The following is a 19760-nucleotide window of genomic DNA, read 5'->3' on the forward strand; positions in this document are numbered from 1 at the left end:
CGAATACGCAAGTGCCGGACTAGCAACACACGCTAACATAGCGAGACTCTACCTCTTAGCAATCACGAGGAACACGAAGACACACTAACAACATGTTGTGTTTGTCGTCAAATGTGTAATGACAAATGTGCAAAAGTGTTGCGCATAGCCAAATTGTCCAAGCTTCCACCTTTGCGCAACATTCAATTATCAGCCTCACACTGCATCCTCAACCTCCAGTTTCGTCCAACTATGCCGCTGGTGCAGATTTGGAAAACGATTAGTTCGCGTCGCGTCGCGTTCCTCGCACAACGCATGAAGAGCCAATTTCAGGTCCTGGCCCTAATCAAGATGTTATGATTGGCCCGCTACCCGCTATACTAAGATTCCGTGTGCACGACCGATGTTCTCCAGGATCGCGAAACAAGGCTGTTCTCCTTCCTACTTCGCGATACGCACTTTCCCTTCTCCTTTTCTATGCCGTGCACAAAGCCACGGAAAGATTGTTGCGACTTGACGCACTCATGCACATACGCAGGCGTACACTCAATGGTAACCCCGCATCTCAGCTTTCCCATCTTACGTGTCCTTTGCTTTTTTGTTCTCGAAAGCTCCAGTTTAATCTGCATTTGTTCTTTTCTCCGGCCTTGGTTGAACTTGGAAGCAGCCTGAATGGGACTACGATATCTTATCCCCGAGAGCTCGGTCGCCAAACCTGCTGCGCGCCGTTCCACCCCGAACCGTCACACTGCGCCCACGTGAGCCGGCCTAACGCAATTCTGTCACTAGGTCCGGTACTTGACAGGCCACCAGACATCGTGGTGTGGTAATTTCCCAGAAAATACTTCTCACATGCCGTTTAGAGTACTAGCACCGTCTCGTTGACAGCACTCCACCACGGCTGCGGGGTACCTATCTAGTCCAAACAGAGACTTGCGTATGCACCCCACGTCACGAGTAGGCCTCCCATTGAGAACAGTATCTGGTTTCAGCATGCATAATCCAAAATGCCTCGGTGGATTTTGCATAAACTAACCTAAACGCCGCCAAATCTACTTTAGTTCACCCCCAGTAGGAAAGACCCCAGTCGACGGCATATCAACACACCTTCTGGTTTTGGGACAAGCAATCTGAAATATTTGCACCTAAGCACGTCCTTCCAAGTATAGCGTTGGCGAGCCGAGGAACCTCAGCCTCGATGTGGAAGCTCACTGGCTCACAGTTTGACTTTGGACATGGTGGAGAAGAGGTCACAATCTCCATAATGCGGGACCGCAACGGTCACAACCTCTTTGAGGACTACATGTCCGTAGTTTGTATTCCAGATGCTTTCTAGGGGATTAGCTTGTAGCCTTACCGAGGCTACATGGGTAGCAAAGGCGTCGTGGCTATGCCAGTCTGTTGCTACATAGCAGCATTGGAGAAAGCATAAAGACGAGAGCGAAGTCGTCGAAGAAGAAAAGAGACACAGCTCAGCCCAGCAGCCTACTCCAGCAGCATCTCTCAGCCTCTAATATCTTAATCAATTATCCACAGTCTTTCGCTATAACAACAATAACAACCCTCAAAATGAAGTCCGTCACCATCCTCTCCCTCCTTGCTTCCATCGCCATCGCCTCTCCCGTCGCTATCCCAGCACCTGTAGCTGAGCCCATCGCCGAACCCCTTACTATCAGGCTCGATGCTCGCCAAGCGAGTGCTACTCGCACTGAGCTCGAAAGTGGCAGCAGTTCTGCCTGCCCAAAGGCCATCTTCATCTTCGCCCGGGGCAGCAATGAAGCCGGCAACATGGTACGCAATCTCCACTCTAGACCACCTACAACCTCAGTACTAACCTCCACAGGGCGCCCTAGTCGGACCCTTCACCGCCAACAAGCTCGAGAACGACCTCGGCGCAGCAAACGTCTGGGTCCAAGGCGTAGGCGGACCCTACGATGCCGGTCTTGCCGCAAACATCCTCCCCGCCGGTACTACCGCCGCCGCCATCACAGAAGGCAAGCGTCTCTTCAACCTCGCTGCTTCAAAATGCCCCAACACCCCCGTCGTAGCAGGTGGCTACTCCCAGGGCGCGGCCCTCATGGCCGGCGCCATCCCCGGTCTGAGCGCCACTGTACAGAACCAGATCAAGGGCGTCGTGCTATTCGGATACACAAAGAACAAGCAAAACGGTGGCAGGATCCCCAGCTTCCCTACCGCCAAGACGGCGATTTACTGCAACAACGGCGATTTGGTCTGCGAGGGTACTCTGATTGTTCAGCCTACTCACTTGCAGTACTCGGACACTGCTGCTACTACCGCCCCTGCTTTCTTGGAGGCCCAGCTCGCCAAGGCATAGATGGGTACGATGGGATATGAATGACATGTTTGGATGATGGAAAACTTTTGTATCTACTTTCTTCTTCTTCTTCTTCTTCTTCAATGGCTCGGTAGGGTAATGGAAAATGGTCATGCTGGAAAACCTAATGATTTGGAACGCTAGCTCTCGTAGTAATCTACTATGCAATTAACTTCAACTCTTATGGCACATTGACATGGAGCAGCTTACCTAATCTTTCCATCTCTAGACCTTGACTAGCTCTATCTAGTACGTACTCGGCACCAAGCTATTCGCCCAAGCCTCTACATCCTTGAACTGCGCCTCTACGTTATCAGGAATTCCATTCCCATTCGCATCAACCCACTGCTTTCCAGGGTTAATACTACCCGGCCCACTCATCGGACTACCATTCTCATCGGTAATCAACTCCCCCGTCTTCCCGTAACTCTTTAACTCAGCCACAAGTCGCTGATCAACCGCATCCCGTACCTTGCTCGCCCCCACACTCGCTGCGACTAACGTCAACGCATCTCTCGCCGCCAACACCTTTGCAGGAGCGGGATACGCAAATCTTGAAGCCTGGATGTTCATGCCTCCGTAATTACTGGGCGATACAGCAATCTCCGCGCCATCCACCACCCCATTCCGATTATCATCGTAATAGTTCCCCTTTACAAATCCCTTGAACTTGTCGTTTCCGCGTGTGAATGGCGCGACGGTCGTATCGGGGCCTTTTACAAAGTAATTCCCCACGATGTTCGCTTGACTCTCTGCACTCGAATCACCCGCGATGTAACCCCCGCCGTTCCCCCAGTTGTACACGACGTTATTCGTGAAATCATTCGTACCCTTGACTTTTGGATTTCGCGTCTTGTTGTCAATGTACAAGTTGCGGAAGAGACTGATCCCGTTTCCAACCTCCGTCTGGATCAAGCCGCCGCACGAATGCGTCTGAAGGCCCTGCGCAATGATGCTGTTTTGAATGGTAATGTTACCGACGTCGGTCCCGGAGATTGAAAATGTTTCGTCGCGGCCCCAGGATACGCTCACGTGGTCGAAGATCATGTTACTTCCCGAAGCGATGGTGATAGCGTCTTTCCCGCTGCTTCCACTCTTACCCATGCGGATGCGGATGTAGCGTACGATTGCGTCGTTGGCGTTGCTGAAACTCCAGCCGTTGCCGTACACGGTAATGCCGTCGCCGGGCGCGGTTTGGCCGAGTATGGACACGCGTTTGGATACTACCATGCGTTCTTTGATGTTGATCAGGCCGCCAGTTGAAAAGACAACTATGCGGTTTGGCTGGGATACGGCATCGCGGAGAGAGCCAGCACCGCTGTCGTTGAGGTTCGTAACGACGTATACAGTGCCGCCACGTCCGCCGACGGCATTGCTGCCAAAGCCCTCGGCACCAGGGAAGGCAAGGGCAGAGGCAGACGTGACTAGGAGCGGTAGTATTTGGAGGAAATGCATGCTGACAGTGTCATGGAGTCACGAGTAATGTGACTGGAGGCTGAGGAAAGTGTCGCCGGGAGAGATTGACCGCAGACCACGTAACGAGACAGAGACCGTGGAAGGAAGTCATGTAGACTACCTTGCTAGTCAGACCGTGTAGCCACGTTCCCGAACCTGGTCAGGTGGAGGAATATTGTATATTGCTCCTTTAATCTACCCCAGGATGTGATGATCCACGGGGAAATCTTGGCCTCAAATCCTCCAATCGCAGTCATGTATGTACCTAGCAACGCGGGGGATGTGCCCCTTAGTGTTACTACTCCAGGAAGAAATTAAGCTTCTCCAGACTTGCGCTAGGGGTATGCTTGGGGTTCTTGAACGATTTTAACCTCGGGTTATCAATGGTGTTCAGCGCCCTACCTTGTATACCCTGATCCAGACTAGAGCCCACGACCGAGAATTGGGGTAGAGAGGGAGAACTCCAAATGTTCATTGTTGTGTCCGAAAAAAACAGACATAGTTGCTTCAGAGCTTACGAGTAATTATGGCTTCCAAGAATGAGCGATGAATCATGGGCACTGCCTCGGTAGTGGGTAGTCATGTTGCCAGAGTCGAACGAGGTTGTAATAAGATGTAAAGTATGATGCTGTGTTAAGACGAAATATGCTTGCTGCTCAAACAATGACCGCGAAATGCGACAGTAATGCGGACTTCGTAATGGAGCCCTGTGTAACCCGTTGAATGCGAGGCGTGTTGTCCCGCGGCGTCCTGGCGGCCTCGTGTGATCGCACCTCCAGCTTTGATGCATGTCTTGTTTTGTCGCTGAGGGTAAATAACCGCCGCATTTCTGCTCTTTTTCAGTGTTGCGCACGGTGTTGGAAGTGGTGGTGGTGGTACCTGATCTTCGGGATTGTTGAGATAAAAGACTTGGCACGATGTTCTGCGTTATGAACGAGTCGTTCAAGAAATAACAAGACAATTGCAACGCGAAGCTTCAATTACAGACAATATGACCGGAGTTTATATGGAAATATAAAATCGGTCGGAGTTTGAAGGTCTCAGAAAACCTTCCCATCGAAAGCCGGTTGCCAAGAGGTCACGAATGAAGCCTCACAATGTGACCTTGTTGACCAGAGTGGTGTACTATTCCTGAAGTCCTTTCATGTTCTAAAAACTGGTTCATAAATGCAATTATACTCTCACTCGCCGAATTCCAGCGCGGATTCGCATGGCTGGCATTGACTAATGAAAGGGACCAAATCCAATAATCGTCGCAGCAGGTTCGGTGCCCTGGTATCCCCAATAAACGTGAAGCATCAGATGCTGCGCCTGGCATCACAACCCAATTACCCAGGAAATTGGCAAAGTGAAGTTGGCGATGATAGTAGATGCGTGTGAACTGATTGGCTGGAGTTGCGGGTGAGGTGGTAAAGTTCTCAAAGCCCAGCTCATTAGATGTTAAGGTTACTGAGACAGCGGTTGTCCCATGGTTCCTTCCGTCTACTCAGATTATTAGTACACAACCGGAAGATAGTAATGGGATTGTGTACGCATTCGCGCGGATGCAGTAGAGTTGCTCGCCCGAAAGACCCAGGGGAGTCGGGGTCACAGTGACCACAATAATGAATGATGCAAGGGCGAAGCCCGAAATGCTGGAAAATTGAACCATTACGGGGGCAAATAAGTTGTAATTTGGCAGTGGGGAGAATGGTTTTGGTGGATATATATACATTTATTCGAGGAGTGGCGCCTAGTGCAGGCGTGACCGATATGAGGTCATGAGCCGTAATAAAGGCGGCTCTCAATGAGGTAAAGGAGGTCGAACATCGCACTCACTGTCTGCCTAGCTCTTAGAGAGCCAGTCCCTAGAGCAACTGTGTACTCGAAATGGCAGTCGAGTATAACATGAGGCGCATCGTTGGGTAAACTCTGGTGCTTACACCTTAACATACCCACAGAATGATAGCTCCCAGTGTATACGAGCTGGAAACGCGAAGAGTCCAAGGTATGTTTTCTTTATATCGATCTTTGAAACTTGCCTGTCGGTGAACATATGCGCTATGCTTGGAGGATATGATGCGATGATGAAACTACTGTAAGGGCTCGTGGACAGACGTATAGGCGAAGAATGAACCCAGGAGCGATCGTTATAGCTCAACTCAAGACTCAGTCTCACTGCAACTTTAATACCGCATCATGAGCTGCTTTTTCCGCCTGTATTCTGGGCCCGACGAGTGGCTCGGTCATTTTCGCTGGTTCGACTAATATTTCCCCAAGTCTTCCCAAGTAGTATGCGTTTTGGCAAATTTGCAGCCTGGAGAGTCTTCATCACAGCATTCCCAACCTATTGATCCATCTGATCTTGTATAATCCTTGCCAGGATGGTACATACAAGGCGCATCCCCTACAAACGGCTCTTTGCACTTGACGCAAGTCTCGTACGCTGGCTCCGGCATTTTCCTGATTCCAGATGGCCCTTGAACAGATGATACCTGACTCGCCGTGCGATAGACAGACGGTGAGCTGCCGGAAGGGTTCTGTAGAGGGCTGCGCAGGGCTGTTGGGCGCGGTGGGGTTGGTTGGTAAGCTCTCTGGACGCTCCCATTGTCGTGAAGACCATACCCAGAAGACCCATTATATTCTCTCTTAATCCGAGGCACAGAATGAGACCCGTGAACATGAGGCGGGGGTAGGGGTAGGTTGTAGTGTTGAGTCTGCAAAGGAGTCCCGGTGCGGTGTGATGCGGAAATCGGTGGCCTAGCCAGTATTTGCAAAGCTTCGTACTGGTCATTGTCTTGGCCCTCGTCTAACAGTCCATCGCTGTCGCTGTCGTTGTCGACGCGGTAGTTGCCGGACACCTGTGTGCTCACTCGGTGCTGTTTTGTCATCTTCCGGGCGAATGCTGAGTGTGGCGTAAGTCCCCGCACAAGTGCACCAGAAAATGCAGGAGATATTTTGCACAAATCAAGCAGCACATTCTGCAAATCATCTTTATCGGTTGTGCTGATGATTGCCTTGAGATGATCAGGATTGATGGGACGCGATCGCTGCGGAGCGACGGGCACATGGGCGGGACCTGACGCTTGGCCAGGTTCATATTTGACGCGTGATATGCTGTATTGACGCGGGTCTCGGCTGATGTAGGTTTGGGTTAATCGCGTTGGCGCACGAGGTTGTGGTCGCGCTTGCGGTTCAGGTTCCGGCGAAGAGAGCGTAAGATCTATGGTTTCACTGTGACGCCAATCCGCGTCGGTCTGTGAGCGCGCCATTGACGAAATGTGCAAGACCAAAATATCAAAAATCGGTGTAGCTGAGCGAACGTTGAAGTCGTGAGTTGGGATGGTCCTGGCGTTGTGCAAGGTTCAAAGAAGTGCGAGGTTTGCCGGATCCGTCGCGACGCCAGTTCACGTGAGTTTTGCACGGACCTTTCCGCACCGCCACACTTTGCCGAGTGCGAGCCTTGGTTGATCTGATTCCGTCTCCCTGACAAAACCCAGATCTGACATGGCTTCGCCCGGCCTCACCAGCACGATCGGCCGCCGCGTTATTCCGCTACTGCCGGAACTCTGTGAGCGATTCTCCGTCAATCATCAACCCTGTGCAGCGCAGCACGATTAAGCCGGTTCAGCCACGGTCGTGACAACACGTCCAGACTTTGAATCCAGCTTGATTTTGCGTATGCGCTACTGACACTGTACATCTCGAGGCTTCATCTGTTGGTGGGACATCTACCACTGGGATGGATTCGTGGGAAGCTTGCCTGCTAGGCTACCTCGTGTACCCAGGATGTCTGGATTCTTTTGGATGTACCTTTCTGCCGCGCCACCACTTAGATGTCTCCAGAAATTCCCCGAAAACTTCCCCGGGTGGAGTCCACCAATCTGGGTTGCATACAGCCGTCTCAACCCCCATTATGATTCTAATCTCGCTTTAGGCTATGCGTCTTTCTATAGCCTGGTAGTGGCACTTGCCATTTGGAGTATCATCTAATTATGGTGTCCTAACGGTAAGGTATACCCCTTGGATTTCCGTATATAAAGCTGCCTCCATCGCTTCATTGATGATTCTGTACCCTCAACAGTTCACTTCATCACAACACAACATGCTTTCGTCCCTTGCTCTCGTACTTCCGCTTGTTGCGTCCGCTGTTGCAGCTCCTCAAGATCTTTCTCATCGATCAGGACGTCAATCGGCACCTTCTGGCTGCCTATCTGTCGGACCTACCAGCACCTTCCAAACAGTCCAAGCAGCTGTAGATGCCTTGAGCACCACCGACACGGCGGCACAGTGTATCTTCATCGCCGCGGGCACCTACAAAGAGCAAGTCTACATCCGACAACTCGCGTCATCATTGACTATCTACGGACAAACTCCCGATACCAGCAGCTACAGCTCCAATACGGTGACCATTACCCAAGGAAAGAGTCAAGACGACTCGCCCAACAATGACGCCACTGCAACCCTTCGGGCATCAACTCCAAACCTCAGAGTTTACAACATCAACTTAGTCAACACTCGCGGACAGGGCTCGCAAGCTCTCGCTGTCAGCGCAATGTCCGACAAGCAGGCCTACTACGGCTGCCAGTTCAGGGGCTTTCAAGACACAGTCCTTGCACAAAACGGTAGACAGCTATTCGCTAAGTCTTACATCGAGGGTGCCACGGACTTCATCTTTGGTCAGCATGCTACGGCCTGGTTCGAAAAAGTCTCCATTGGTGTTCTCCCTGCATCGCTTGGTTTCATAACCGCCAATGGCCGTCCGTCGGCTTCCGACCCTTCCTTCTATGTGATCAGCAACTCCAAGGTCGCCGCTGCACCGGGCACCAGCGTTCTCGCTGGAGCATACTACCTCGGTCGCCCATGGGGACACTTTGCTCGCGTTGTTTTCCAGAATACTAGTATGACTAACGTCATAAACCCTCTCGGCTGGTCAACTTGGCAGACCACTGACCCGAGGACGGATTCGGTTACATTTGAGGAGTTTGCTAACACCGGCCCTGGATCGACAGGCACCAGGGCAAGCTTCTCCAAAAAGATCTCGGCTGCTATCCCGAAAACAGCGATCTTGGGCAGTGACTACAAGACCTGGGTCGATGAAACATACCTGTGAGGCGGAGTGGAATGGCAAATGGAGTTCGGCTGGACTCCTCGGTCAAAATGTGGACTCTCGAATTTTGTTTACCCTAGTGTAGCAAATCCCAATTTCAAAAGAGCCCATCATCATTGTGATAAATTCTATTGAGTTTGCCAGGGCATGAATTCGTGTTTATTACGAGAGCACAGTCGTACAGATGTAAGCAATTGTCTAGCGAGGAGCCGAACGTGATGTACCGGTAGACCCGGTAGACTGGGGTACCTACCGAGGTAAGCACTAGCTTGGGATCCGCTTCTAGGATGTTGGCAGGTGCCGTCTCGTCACCGGACCTTCCGTAATTTTCCCATGAGCGTCAACAAAGTCTCGCATCCAGCTCCAGATCTCCGAAGAGAACAGAAATGTCTTACGGGACGATAGAAACTGCATCATCAGCAGACCGCGGCAACACCCGCTTTGTACCACACTTACCTACGTCAACCCCAGTTGCAGCTCCCGAAGCTCAACCTGCGCAATCACGACGAAGTTGTTTCGCAGCTGGATTGAAGAACTTTTACAATCGCAATTTTGGACTATTTCTAGTATTCCTCGCCCAGACATGCGGGTCTATAGTATGGCATTCTTTTGCCGTTGAGGCAAGAGCACGGCTAATTCGTATCCTTGCAGATGAACACGGCAGCCAAGCTATTGACGAATGATCCTTCCATCAAGTTCCATGCACTACAGATTATATTCATTCGCATGCTATGTACGAGTATCATATGTTCGATATACTGTTGGTGCCAGGGCGTCCCAGACTTCCCTCTTGGTCAGAAAGGGATTAGAGGATTACTTATTGTACGAGGTATGGCTGGGTTTGTAGGATTGTTCGGGCTATACTGTGAGTTCATTAACCATAATCAAACAGATCAGGCAAAAGATAAGGCTATATATGGGAATTGAGACTGATTAATGACTTCTAGACTCTTTATCTTGGCTCGAGATTTCCGACGCGACAGTAATCACCTTCTTGATCCCCACTATGACAGCAATAGTCTGTTTCCTCTGGCTACGCGAACCATTTACTTGGAAGGAAGCTCTTTGCAGCTTCATCGCCTTCCTCGGCGTTCTTTTTGTTGCTCGACCACCGTGGCTCTTACCGCACGGACATACAGTTACTCCACCATCGGATCACCCGGATAACAAGACACCCTTTTTAAGCCCCGAGCAGCGAGGCTTGGCTATCGCCGTCGCTATCCTAGGAACGTTTGGAGCAAGTATGGCATATGCGACTATCCGCGTCATAGGCAAGCGCGCACATTCTCTCATCAGCGTAAACTACTTTTCTCTCATTGCTACGCTAGCGTCTTTTTTCATCATTCTTATACACCCTGGCTTGCGATTTGTAGCGCCTACGACATTGGGTCAGTGGGGGTTGATAGCCATCATTGGCCTCTTTGGTTTCCTGCTACAGTTTTTGCTGACAGAGGGCCTGCAAAGGGAGAAGGGTGGAAGAGCAACGAATTTAACATATCTCCAGCTAGTATTTGCGCTAGCAGTGGAAAGAGTGATTTGGGGAACTACGCCGCCATTGGAGAGCTTGATAGGAGCTCTGCTTATTATTGGGGCTGCGATCGCGGTCAGCTTGCAGAAAGAAACTAAACAAGAGAAGATTGCGAGAGTCCTGGACGAAGAAACGAGGTTGTTGGGAGATGAAGAGTGAAGCGGCAAGGATGGACGATTGGAGTGTGATGTGGTGCTCCAAACGATGATTACGAGATGCTATTGTAATACACAGAACTACCCAAAAACTTGTGGGGTGTCAAAAAGAGACAAAAAAAGCCGGTACCATCCTCAACAGGTATCCACCAAATACGAAGTTACGAGACGCAACACGCCGCCAACGACTGATGAATCCAACATTTCGTATACCTGCAACACCCCGGTAATCATTACCGAGCCTTGAGTACATCCCCACATCCTCCTTGATATGATGATCCTAGATGCGTAAAACTCGGAAAGTAAGTCTACGGTCGATATGTGACTCATGAATCACGACATTGTCAATTGCTCAACCAAGGTCACACAGCCAAGCCTACCAAGCCATTGCGCGCATACCAAGCTTCGCAACCACGTGGAGGCAAACTTGAATGTTGTTAGTGCTGCCACAGTGTGACGTGAGATGCACCTTCATTCCACTCAGCGAACCATCTCCCAAGGGCCATCTCCCCACCATCTCAAACCTCCCCACTACAGCCACATCGCCTAAGATTAACACTCCCAAACCCACGTGTTCAACCTCTAGTATGAGAAGCCATTTCCCCACCATTCCCATCCCAGCCCCCTTCCCGAGGACTAAATGAAAAAGCAAACAAAATCTGTACACACCTACGTCATCCCTCCAAACTTCAGCCCACCCATGCCGCGTCAACTGCAAACGCACAAGATGATCACCGCCACCATGCCTCTTTCTCATGCTTCTGCATACAATACTGTAGGTAGCAGCCACATTCGCTTACCCCTTCCCGTTCCAGGTCCCCGCGCCCAATTCACCCCCCAAAAAAGCGTGCTCCTAGCATATAGTCCAAAAAATAAAAATAAAAATGAATACGCCGATGATACAGCGTTCCCATCGTGTTTGTAGCCGAGGGTACGGCTCGGCTCGGCACAGCGCGGTCTTTAGAGCAAAAGGAACGAAGGATGGATGCGTGAGTGCGCCACTTACGTTGTAAGCGACGCAATGTTAAGGGGGTGTATGGGGAAGAGAAAAATCTGCTCTTGGTGAGGATTTGGTTGAGGAGTTGAGGGACAGACGGTGGGGTGTTGGGATTGCTGCTATGAAGCTCGTGAAATATGCATGGGAGACGTCAATTGAGCAATTAACAACTTAACTATGATTTAATACGATGATAGCGAAAGAAAGCCGCTTTTTCTGTATTCCAACTCCCCAAACTCCGCGCAAAGTCCGCAGCAACCAAGGAAAACATTATCGCTACTCCACCTCGTATCCTTCATATGCCCCATGAAAATCCATAATCGTACATGTACAGTCCAAGAAAAGAGCTACTGTCTCATACTCATACCCCTCTCACTATCTGCCCTTCCCTCGCTCGCCGCGCCTCTGACAATGTGCTCCTCACTCTCATTCATCTCCGTCTCCATTCCCGTAATCTCATGTACCGTCCTCTTCTTCCCCTTGCGGTCGACGTGCGATAGACGGAGGTGAACTGGTAATGCATTGTTGGATGAGCTATCTTTCGACGCTTTTGCTGAGGAAACGGCGTTTTTGGCTTTGGTGAAGAAGGGCTTTAGGACGGGGAAGTTTACGGCGATGATGCCGACGAACTGTTGTGGGTTGTTAGTGCTGTGTGATGGGATGATGAGAGAAGAGGGGAGGGCCATACTGTTTCGCGGATCGACCAGATGGTACCGACGTTGATTTGGGACACGTCTTGGAGACAGAGGATGCAGCGGAGGAGGGTGGCGGTCATGATGAAGATGCCTGTGCAGAGCCAGAAGCCGTAGATTACTTTCTTTCGGATGGGCAGTCGGACATTCCAGAGGAGGGGCAGTGGGATATATAGGATCATGGCATCGGTTCTGGGAGAGTATGAGTATGAGTTTGGGTTCTCAAGGGTAGGATGCCACTTACGTTACATTCGTCACGACTAAGGCTAGGTATTTCGAAATATTAAGGGCGCAGTCGTTGCCTGGGTATGGATATACTTGCCATAGCCGATTGATGGGGTGGCAGTGCGTCAAATAGACGGTTATTGTGGTAATGTATGCAACAACGCAGATGCCGCCGGTGATGTTTACTAGATTTTGCTGCTGCAGGTTAAGACTATCGATATCAGTGCATGTTCGAACCTCAAGAAGGCAAAGTATTCGTACGTCAGTCTCTTATAAAAGAACAACATGCAGCCTTTGACTGGAAACGCTGTTAGCATTCAGATATTGACTAGAGCCTAACCACCACTATCATGGTGGAGGTTGCCCGAAAGCAAAGATCACTTACGGCACCATATTAGCGTCGTGTATATAATCCACCCCGCAAACAGACATTTGCTTCCAATGACGATGTTTCGAGTTTCCTCCGGAGTGAGTGTCAACGCCTTCTCATCTGTCATACCCGTGATGGAGCCCAACTCCCCAATCATCTGGAGCATGACGAGTTCACCGGTGAAGAAGAAAATGCTCAGCAGAGCAAAGTAGTCGTCCCCTTCCCATTTTAGACCGATTCGCGAACATCGTGCTGTTAAGCGAGCAACCAAGATAAGTATACCGACTCCATATTCGGTCCAGGCTTCCGTCGTAAACGGATTGTAGGGCATAATGGTGGTGAGTGTCAAGTCTGGCGATCAACGCGCGTTATAAACTCGAATCGAGATTTCGCGAACGCAGCGCCAAAGGCGCATTTCACAAAGTGGCATGATGGGCAAAAGGAAAAACGGTGATCGCCGTCATTAGGCGTTTTGACAACTACAGGGCTCTGCCGCGCGGAGCGTGCGGGAGGATGAGGGTCGGGCCTTAGCGTCGCCAAGGTATCGAAGTGATTGGATAGACACATGCTCCCTAAAAAAAGCGAAAGCATTGCAAATCGTTTGCTTGCTTCAGCGAATGTAGTGGATACATGTTCATTAGGCCGCCAGCCAACCTGGTATAGTGGCGCGGTGCGACGTCGGAGTAATATGAGGGTACGACGGTTGGGTATATAGCAGAAGTTGGAAGGTTGATATCAAGGCGAAAATGCCCGGCTGTGTGCATTGCATTAAACAGCCAGAAGCCGTTTGAACATCATGAGCATTATTGTGCTAAGTCTGAGGAACCTGCATGTCAGCAATTTGCGTACCGTACCGAGCCGTACCGTAGCCGTGATAGACAGGTCTAGCGCGTCGCAAGCTGAGTCGTCCCACACTCAGTCCCACACTGGTCTGTCTCGGACGCATAGAAACATACCGAGGCCGTTGCGCTATTTCGCGCCTTCTAACAGCAACTATTGGTACTAGCAAGCTATGGGATGCGGCGGTATAATAAGAGCGGTCATGGCCTCACCTGCAGTCCAGGGGGATTCCTCTGAAAATTTTGCACAAGCCTGACAACGTATCCGAAATGCTGGAAAGTGCCATCCCAAAGCACCTTCGCCGGGAGCGAAAATGTCCTGTCAGTACACCGGCAAATTATGTCCCGCCTTTTCCTGCATATTGCGCACGGTTCCCGACCAAGATGGATAACCTCGTTATGGCAATCATGGGCGCGCAGCATGCCTGTACAATAGGCGCCGACAGTGCAGGCATTTCGACCATCAAGGAATTTGTCCGCGATGCGCCAGAGTCGCTGCGGCCCTCATTCTGGGAAGTCACCTCTGTGGTAGACAAAAAGGGTGCCTATAATGTCGCTGTAGTGGCATACTGGCCCAGCACGAATCTGCATAGGGATTGGCAAGAAAAGTCGGGTTTCAACGTGTGGTGGCAGAGTTCCGATAGGGAGAAGGATGGGTATGGGTGGTTTCAGGAAGTCTTGTCTCCAACCGTTGACCGTTTTGAGACGGTTTTCTCGAATTCCGAACATCCAGAAGGCGCGGCCAACATGCAGGAAAAGATCTCAGGCGAAATGGAGGAGCATGGGTACTGGGGCAGTATGCGTGACCGTCTTGCAGCCGCCCAAGACGATGAACTCAAAGGCACCAAGTGGGTCGATAGCGGCAATGCCGGCAATGCCTCCCACGCAAACGGAGGCTCATCAAAGCGTACCCGTATAGCAGGCAAACGGAACCTCTGCGTAATTCGATCCGGCCAGGATTGGTCCGACACGCTTCCCGAAGAGCACAAATTATATCTCGAAACGATACATCCAGTACTCGTCAAGGGCATGAACTTTCTGCGCGATGAAGGTCGCCAAACGGGATGTTATGCGATGAATCTGTGGGATGTCGTGGATTCCAAGTCACACGAAGTCAATCAGGATCGAACATTTGGCCTTGGCTACTTTGACGACCTGGCCTCGCTCGAAGATTGGAGTAAAAGCCATCAGACGCATGTCAACATCTTTGGCGGCTTCTTGATGTATGCTAAGAAGCTGAACAATGTGCTGTCGTTGCGCTTGTTCCACGAGATTTACGTGCTTGAGCAGGACCAGCAGTTCTTCGAGTACATTGGTTGCCATGAAGAGAGTGGAATGATCAATTCGTTGCGGGCAGGAAAGCTAGGAAACCGAGGGAATTGAATAAGACCTCACATGTTGTGATGTTCCGAATTCCTCACGTGGCACAGCTAGAACGGTTATGACGACAGCTTGGGATGAACGTGCACCAGACTCCTCGAGGAACCTACGGATTTTAGTGTTAGCGATGCATTAGTTATGCGATGGCATTAACGATTGTCTATACCGTAAGATTGCCTTGAAGTCATCATTCTATAGCGTAAGGGGTGGAAGCTCCACATAGAAGGGGGGGGTGGGTGGGTTAGCGCAACTACCTTATCGCCTTATCGGGACCGCAGGGGAAGCTACGACGCGTTGACCTCATCGAATGCGCATACGCGAAACGTTCAGTTATACTCAACCACGCCATGTCATGCACAAAAGACTAACATATATATGATACGTTCATGGTATACGAGCGTAATGTTCAGCTAGCGGTGGCGTGAAGGGGCGATCACGCGCCTGTTAATGTACCCCGCGAAACATGATAAGCGCGGCACGGAGCTTACGCGGGGATAGGGCGCCATCACTCCCTGTTGCCCGAGCCCTCGATCCTGGTGATACTCATCTCATCGTTGCTCAATCCTATCGGGGATCATATTAGGAATCCTTGGGATGTGTCCCATTTTTGATTGATATAGTTCGATACCGCATTTGACATAGCCATTGTCCGTCGTCTCAGCCCGGCTCCGAGGAGCTACTGCTGCCTTGCTCAGTGGACCTTTGATAGATACGACGGTATACCTCCTCTTGGCTGGAAGAAGACGCCGATATTGACAGTGTGAATAGAGTCAAAACTCGGAATATCTCCCTCTGCATCTCGGTCTCTCCAAGACGTCTCACTTCGTTCATCATGACCTGGTGGCGTCGCGACGGGACCGTCTCTCCTATCCACAGATACGCGCAACGTCTTCTCCGCTCCCACGAAGCTACCCTACGTACCCGATACTTCTTCCGCACACCTTCCAAGTCGGCCCAGCATGGAGACGACGGCAACACCAAGCGTCCAATGGGCATGTCCAATCTCGAGTGGGTGCAGCTGCAGCACTATCAGCGGTGGCGAAAGAGGCTGATGGACGATCCATACCAGGCCATCTTCGGGGCTAGTAATGATATACTTAGCGGAAAGGGTCTGAAGGATTGGGAGTGGATAAGCAAGAGCTTTCCTAAGTGGATGCTGAGGGAGATGGAGACTCACGACACCACCGCGCAACTGAACCCTGACAAAGATAATGCTACCCATCCCAAACATCCAAAGAGGGTAGAAATAAGAGACAAAGAACCGGTCCCATCCAAGGAAAGGGACTCTCATTTCCCGCAGCCTACCTTCAGGGCAACAAGACTTGATCGTGAGGATTCCAGTGGGGTTGTATCGCCTTCTGATTTGAGGAGACCTCGAGAAGAGCCCTACATGGCCCCCGAACTCACTCTTGACACGGAGAGCTCATCAAATGATCACCAAAATTCCACCTCTTCGCAGCCGATTCCCCCAAAGAGCTCGGAGTCGTTCAGTGGCTACATAACCAAGACACGATCAGATGCGGCCACCAAGCTCAAGAAGTCAAGCAAAGAAGAGCCTATAGATAAGCCAAGTTTCATGAACCAGTTTCTCATGGATTCGTCTCGACAAGAGGGCCCATTTATCAAAGATCCTACCAGAACCAGTACATGGAGAGAGACTGCGCTACAGAGAAGGTCTTTACCAAATATCACCGCTGAACCAGACACAGAGCCTGAGATGTTGACCAGCTTTTCCAACCGACTGCCTCCAGTTGTGTCGTCTAACCAAGATACACAATGGTCGACTGAAAGAGCTCCTGAAAGGCTCTCTCCCAAGTCATTGGCGGAGCTGGAAGTCCCAGCTGCGCCCAAGTCGGTAGAGCCAGAGTCAGAAGTGGTCCCAGTTACACATCCAACAAACGACGGTACTTCCCCTACTCGGTCAACCTCAAGGATTCTGAGCCAACTGCCTGAGGATGACATTGATCTCCTAAGCGCGGCCGACATCCGTGCATCCATGGGAGCACGAAAGAGCAAGACCATTCGCGAAGACCAGAAGAAAGTCGAGCGTTCACACTTAGAGAAGAGTTTTGTGGATGCGCATAACACACGTGATGGCATTGATCCGATGATAGAATCCAACGTAATCAACGATCAACTGGTGCGTCGCTTGGAGAGTCAGATGCAAAACCGCCAGCAGCCCGAACAACCTGAGCAACCCAGTGAGTCACTACCAGTCCCACAATTTGAGTCTATCTCTACAGGAAATACGGGTTTGTCCAAGAACAGCACCGAGCGACCGATGTCTTGGCTCGAGCAAGGTGGTGCGGTGTTCTCGAGTCTTTTCTGGCAAGACCCAACTATAGAAGCGGATGCAGAGAAGACCCGCCTGTACTGTGAAAAGGTTCTCGCACGTATCCGTAAGGGGCGTACGACGATGAAGCAAGTCATTGAAGACCTGGAGAGTGACGTTCCAGCATCTAAGCCTCTGTTGAAGCGCATGAAAGCAGATGAAGACATGCTTGATGCAGCCATCAACGCTCTTTGGCAACGTGCGATTACCGGAAAACTTCCGTCCTTGACGCCAAGAAAGTTCAAGGGACTGCATCCTATGCGGCTGCGGATTGAAAATACAGACAAAGAGCTGAAAAAGGCAAACGCGGCCCTGAATGACATTAGCAACTCAAGAGCTGTGAAATACGCCTCGCCAGCGTTGAAGAGGCGACTTGCCATTGCGGTGGAAATCACACAAAAGAACGCTCACCTCACACGTTATTTGATCTGGAGCTTACAAGCCCGTCTCGAAGACCCAGGGATCGAGCGAACCTTGTATCCCAATTACAAAGTTGTCGTGAACAGCCTGTTGACGCTTAGAGATACACAAGTGGCTTTGGCTCGATTGTTGGAGCGTGTCATGCTAGTGTATGGCGTGTCGCCACAAACTATGGAAGACATCGACAAATTGAGCCAAGGTAATGCTGTGGAAACGCCAAACGAGCATAACCAGATTATCCCGCGAGATGCGTCGCCTGGCTTGAATGAGGTCGACAAAGCCCAGCTGCGTGCCAAGATAGCTGCGGAGGAACGACTTGCTAACGAGGTCGACGCACAGAAGTCTGCGATGCGTGGTCTCTCAGACGATGGGTACGCCCGCGTGCCAAAGCTAACCGCGAAGAAGTCATTTGAGGAACGAGGTCCTCTTGCGCACAGTCTCTTCAGACCCTTTGGACCAGTACTTGAGAGTCTAGAGACTGAGAAGCCTGTAAGGTCGGAGGCAAGGCAGGCTGAAGAGGCGCTGCAGAAAGCTAACGATGATCAATTGGTCGCCGAGGTGAAGAGCGCGTATGAAGACACCTACGGGCCAATTACCGTTGGTCACGAACAGTCAACCCAACCAGCTGCGGAAACCAAGATTAGTCAAGAGCCTGATATGAGACGATTCGACATGCTCAAAGACGATCCTACGACTATCTCGGAGAGCTCTGCTTGTGAAATTGTACCAAGTCCTCAGGATATGACCCACACTCAAGATGTCGCAGCAGTAGAGGTCACACAGGAAGTTTCACAGGATTCCCCAGTAGACACCCAAGCCACTTCGGCTGTGGAGTCTGCCGAAGCGGCTCTTGGAATTAACGAGGTGTCTGACAAGTCCGAGCTGGAGGCACCGTCCCAACCTGCATCATCTCCATCATTTACAACTCTCCCAACACACTACACCATTCTTATCCATGATCCCGAGACCGGCAAGCTCTCGCTCACCACATCCACCTCTGAACCACCACGCGACACCTCTCCTATGGTACCATTGCATCAAGCATTGGCTACTCTCGACCAACCCGCGAAGTTTATCCCCCACATCACCGACGCTCTCGAGATCGTTACTGCAAAGAGAGACATGCTCATTCTCCGCCACGCCCTTAACGCTGCCACCTCCACCAAATCCTTCGAGACAGTCAACACATCACCAGCGATGGAAGAGACACAAGAAAGCGAAATCTCAATAGAAAGAGGCAACATCAACCCGATAGACGGTACAACACGTCTCTCCCCCACCGGCTACGTCAGCCCAGCAGAAAGCCAAGAACAGCTCGAGAAGGAATTTGCGGAGCGCCGCCTGGCAGCCGAGCGATTGAGCAGTAGTGAAGGTGCCGAACAAGAGCAGCAGCAAAATGAGCAAAAGTCAAAGAGTAGAAAGAAAGGTGGGCGGGGTGCGGGCGTGGTTAAGACGGCGATTTGGGCTGCGGCTTTGTGCTATGTGGTTGGTGTGGTTGGGGAGATTACGAGTTAGTCGGTCGATATGTGGGTATCAGGTTGGGCGTTATATTCACTTCCTTGAGTAAAACATTTTTCAGTTCTTGTTTGAGCGTTTGGATGTACCGGATGAGTGGTGTTTATGGGGTTTCACGCCGCTCATTTATTCGGCCAGGACATGTATTGGTAGGGATATACGCGTGCAATGCGACTGTTTCTTTGTGCATAGTTTAAATATATATTTTATAGCTGCTTAGTAGCTCACAGACGTGTTTTCTGCATAGTCTTGGCTGATTTGTTGAAAGTGAAAGATATGGGTAGCTGGGTACACACATGTCTGTGAACACATCAGGGTACTAACTAGAGTATTTAAGATGTATCAAGGATTTAAGGTAACAAGGTAAGCATGTGCATGTATTGTTGTGGTGCTGGTGTTCAGCAACGATGAACGTGAGAATGAGCACCCATGTTCGTCATCAACGTGTG

General features: G+C 50.8%; 10 protein-coding genes across 10 annotated transcripts; 6 read left to right on the top strand and 4 right to left on the bottom strand.

Annotated features, from left to right (window-relative positions):
• Positions 1-1177: 1177 nt before the first annotated feature.
• PtrM4_071880 (uncharacterized protein) lies at positions 1178-1315 on the top strand (the record flags this gene model as incomplete). Its single annotated transcript, XM_066105962.1, has 1 exon — positions 1178-1315. The coding sequence occupies one exon, from the start codon at positions 1178-1180 to the stop codon at positions 1313-1315; it is 138 nt and encodes a 45-aa protein (XP_065964589.1).
• Positions 1316-1548: 233 nt separating this feature from the next.
• On the top strand, positions 1549-2314 carry PtrM4_071890 (cutinase precursor; the record flags this gene model as incomplete). Its single annotated transcript, XM_001941510.1, has 2 exons — positions 1549-1770; positions 1823-2314. The coding sequence occupies 2 exons, from the start codon at positions 1549-1551 to the stop codon at positions 2312-2314; spliced, it is 714 nt and encodes a 237-aa protein (XP_001941545.1).
• A 246-nt stretch (positions 2315-2560) lies between these two features.
• PtrM4_071900 (PelB, Pectate lyase) lies at positions 2561-3769 on the bottom strand (the record flags this gene model as incomplete). Its single annotated transcript, XM_066105963.1, has 1 exon — positions 2561-3769. One exon carries the CDS (start codon positions 3767-3769, stop codon positions 2561-2563), a length of 1209 nt encoding a protein of 402 aa, XP_065964590.1.
• Positions 3770-4067: 298 nt separating this feature from the next.
• On the bottom strand, positions 4068-4244 carry PtrM4_071910 (uncharacterized protein; the record flags this gene model as incomplete). Its single annotated transcript, XM_066105964.1, has 1 exon — positions 4068-4244. The coding sequence occupies one exon, from the start codon at positions 4242-4244 to the stop codon at positions 4068-4070; it is 177 nt and encodes a 58-aa protein (XP_065964591.1).
• A 958-nt stretch (positions 4245-5202) lies between these two features.
• Positions 5203-5420, bottom strand: PtrM4_071920 (uncharacterized protein; the record flags this gene model as incomplete). The annotated part of the gene is made up of 2 exons (XM_066105965.1): positions 5203-5251; positions 5302-5420. The coding sequence occupies 2 exons, from the start codon at positions 5418-5420 to the stop codon at positions 5203-5205; spliced, it is 168 nt and encodes a 55-aa protein (XP_065964592.1).
• A 2433-nt stretch (positions 5421-7853) lies between these two features.
• Positions 7854-8861, top strand: PtrM4_071930 (PemB, Pectin methylesterase; the record flags this gene model as incomplete). The annotated part of the gene is made up of 1 exon (XM_001941508.2): positions 7854-8861. One exon carries the CDS (start codon positions 7854-7856, stop codon positions 8859-8861), a length of 1008 nt encoding a protein of 335 aa, XP_001941543.2.
• A 1003-nt stretch (positions 8862-9864) lies between these two features.
• PtrM4_071940 (RhaT, Permease drug-metabolite transporter (DMT) superfamily) lies at positions 9865-10545 on the top strand (the record flags this gene model as incomplete). The annotated part of the gene is made up of 1 exon (XM_001941507.2): positions 9865-10545. The coding sequence occupies one exon, from the start codon at positions 9865-9867 to the stop codon at positions 10543-10545; it is 681 nt and encodes a 226-aa protein (XP_001941542.1).
• A 1354-nt stretch (positions 10546-11899) lies between these two features.
• Positions 11900-13156, bottom strand: PtrM4_071950 (uncharacterized protein; the record flags this gene model as incomplete). The annotated part of the gene is made up of 6 exons (XM_066105966.1): positions 11900-11907; positions 11963-12167; positions 12227-12422; positions 12475-12666; positions 12717-12753; positions 12841-13156. 6 exons carry the CDS (start codon positions 13154-13156, stop codon positions 11900-11902), a joined length of 954 nt encoding a protein of 317 aa, XP_065964593.1.
• An 892-nt stretch (positions 13157-14048) lies between these two features.
• On the top strand, positions 14049-15047 carry PtrM4_071960 (aldoxime dehydratase; the record flags this gene model as incomplete). The annotated part of the gene is made up of 1 exon (XM_001941505.2): positions 14049-15047. One exon carries the CDS (start codon positions 14049-14051, stop codon positions 15045-15047), a length of 999 nt encoding a protein of 332 aa, XP_001941540.1.
• Positions 15048-15876: 829 nt separating this feature from the next.
• PtrM4_071970 (uncharacterized protein) lies at positions 15877-19311 on the top strand (the record flags this gene model as incomplete). The annotated part of the gene is made up of 1 exon (XM_001941504.2): positions 15877-19311. The coding sequence occupies one exon, from the start codon at positions 15877-15879 to the stop codon at positions 19309-19311; it is 3435 nt and encodes a 1144-aa protein (XP_001941539.1).
• Between the last annotated feature and the right edge of the window lie 449 nt (positions 19312-19760).

This window comes from Pyrenophora tritici-repentis, chromosome 2 (assembly GCF_003171515.1).
Source record: "Pyrenophora tritici-repentis strain M4 chromosome 2, whole genome shotgun sequence".
NCBI lineage: Eukaryota > Fungi > Ascomycota > Dothideomycetes > Pleosporales > Pleosporaceae > Pyrenophora > Pyrenophora tritici-repentis.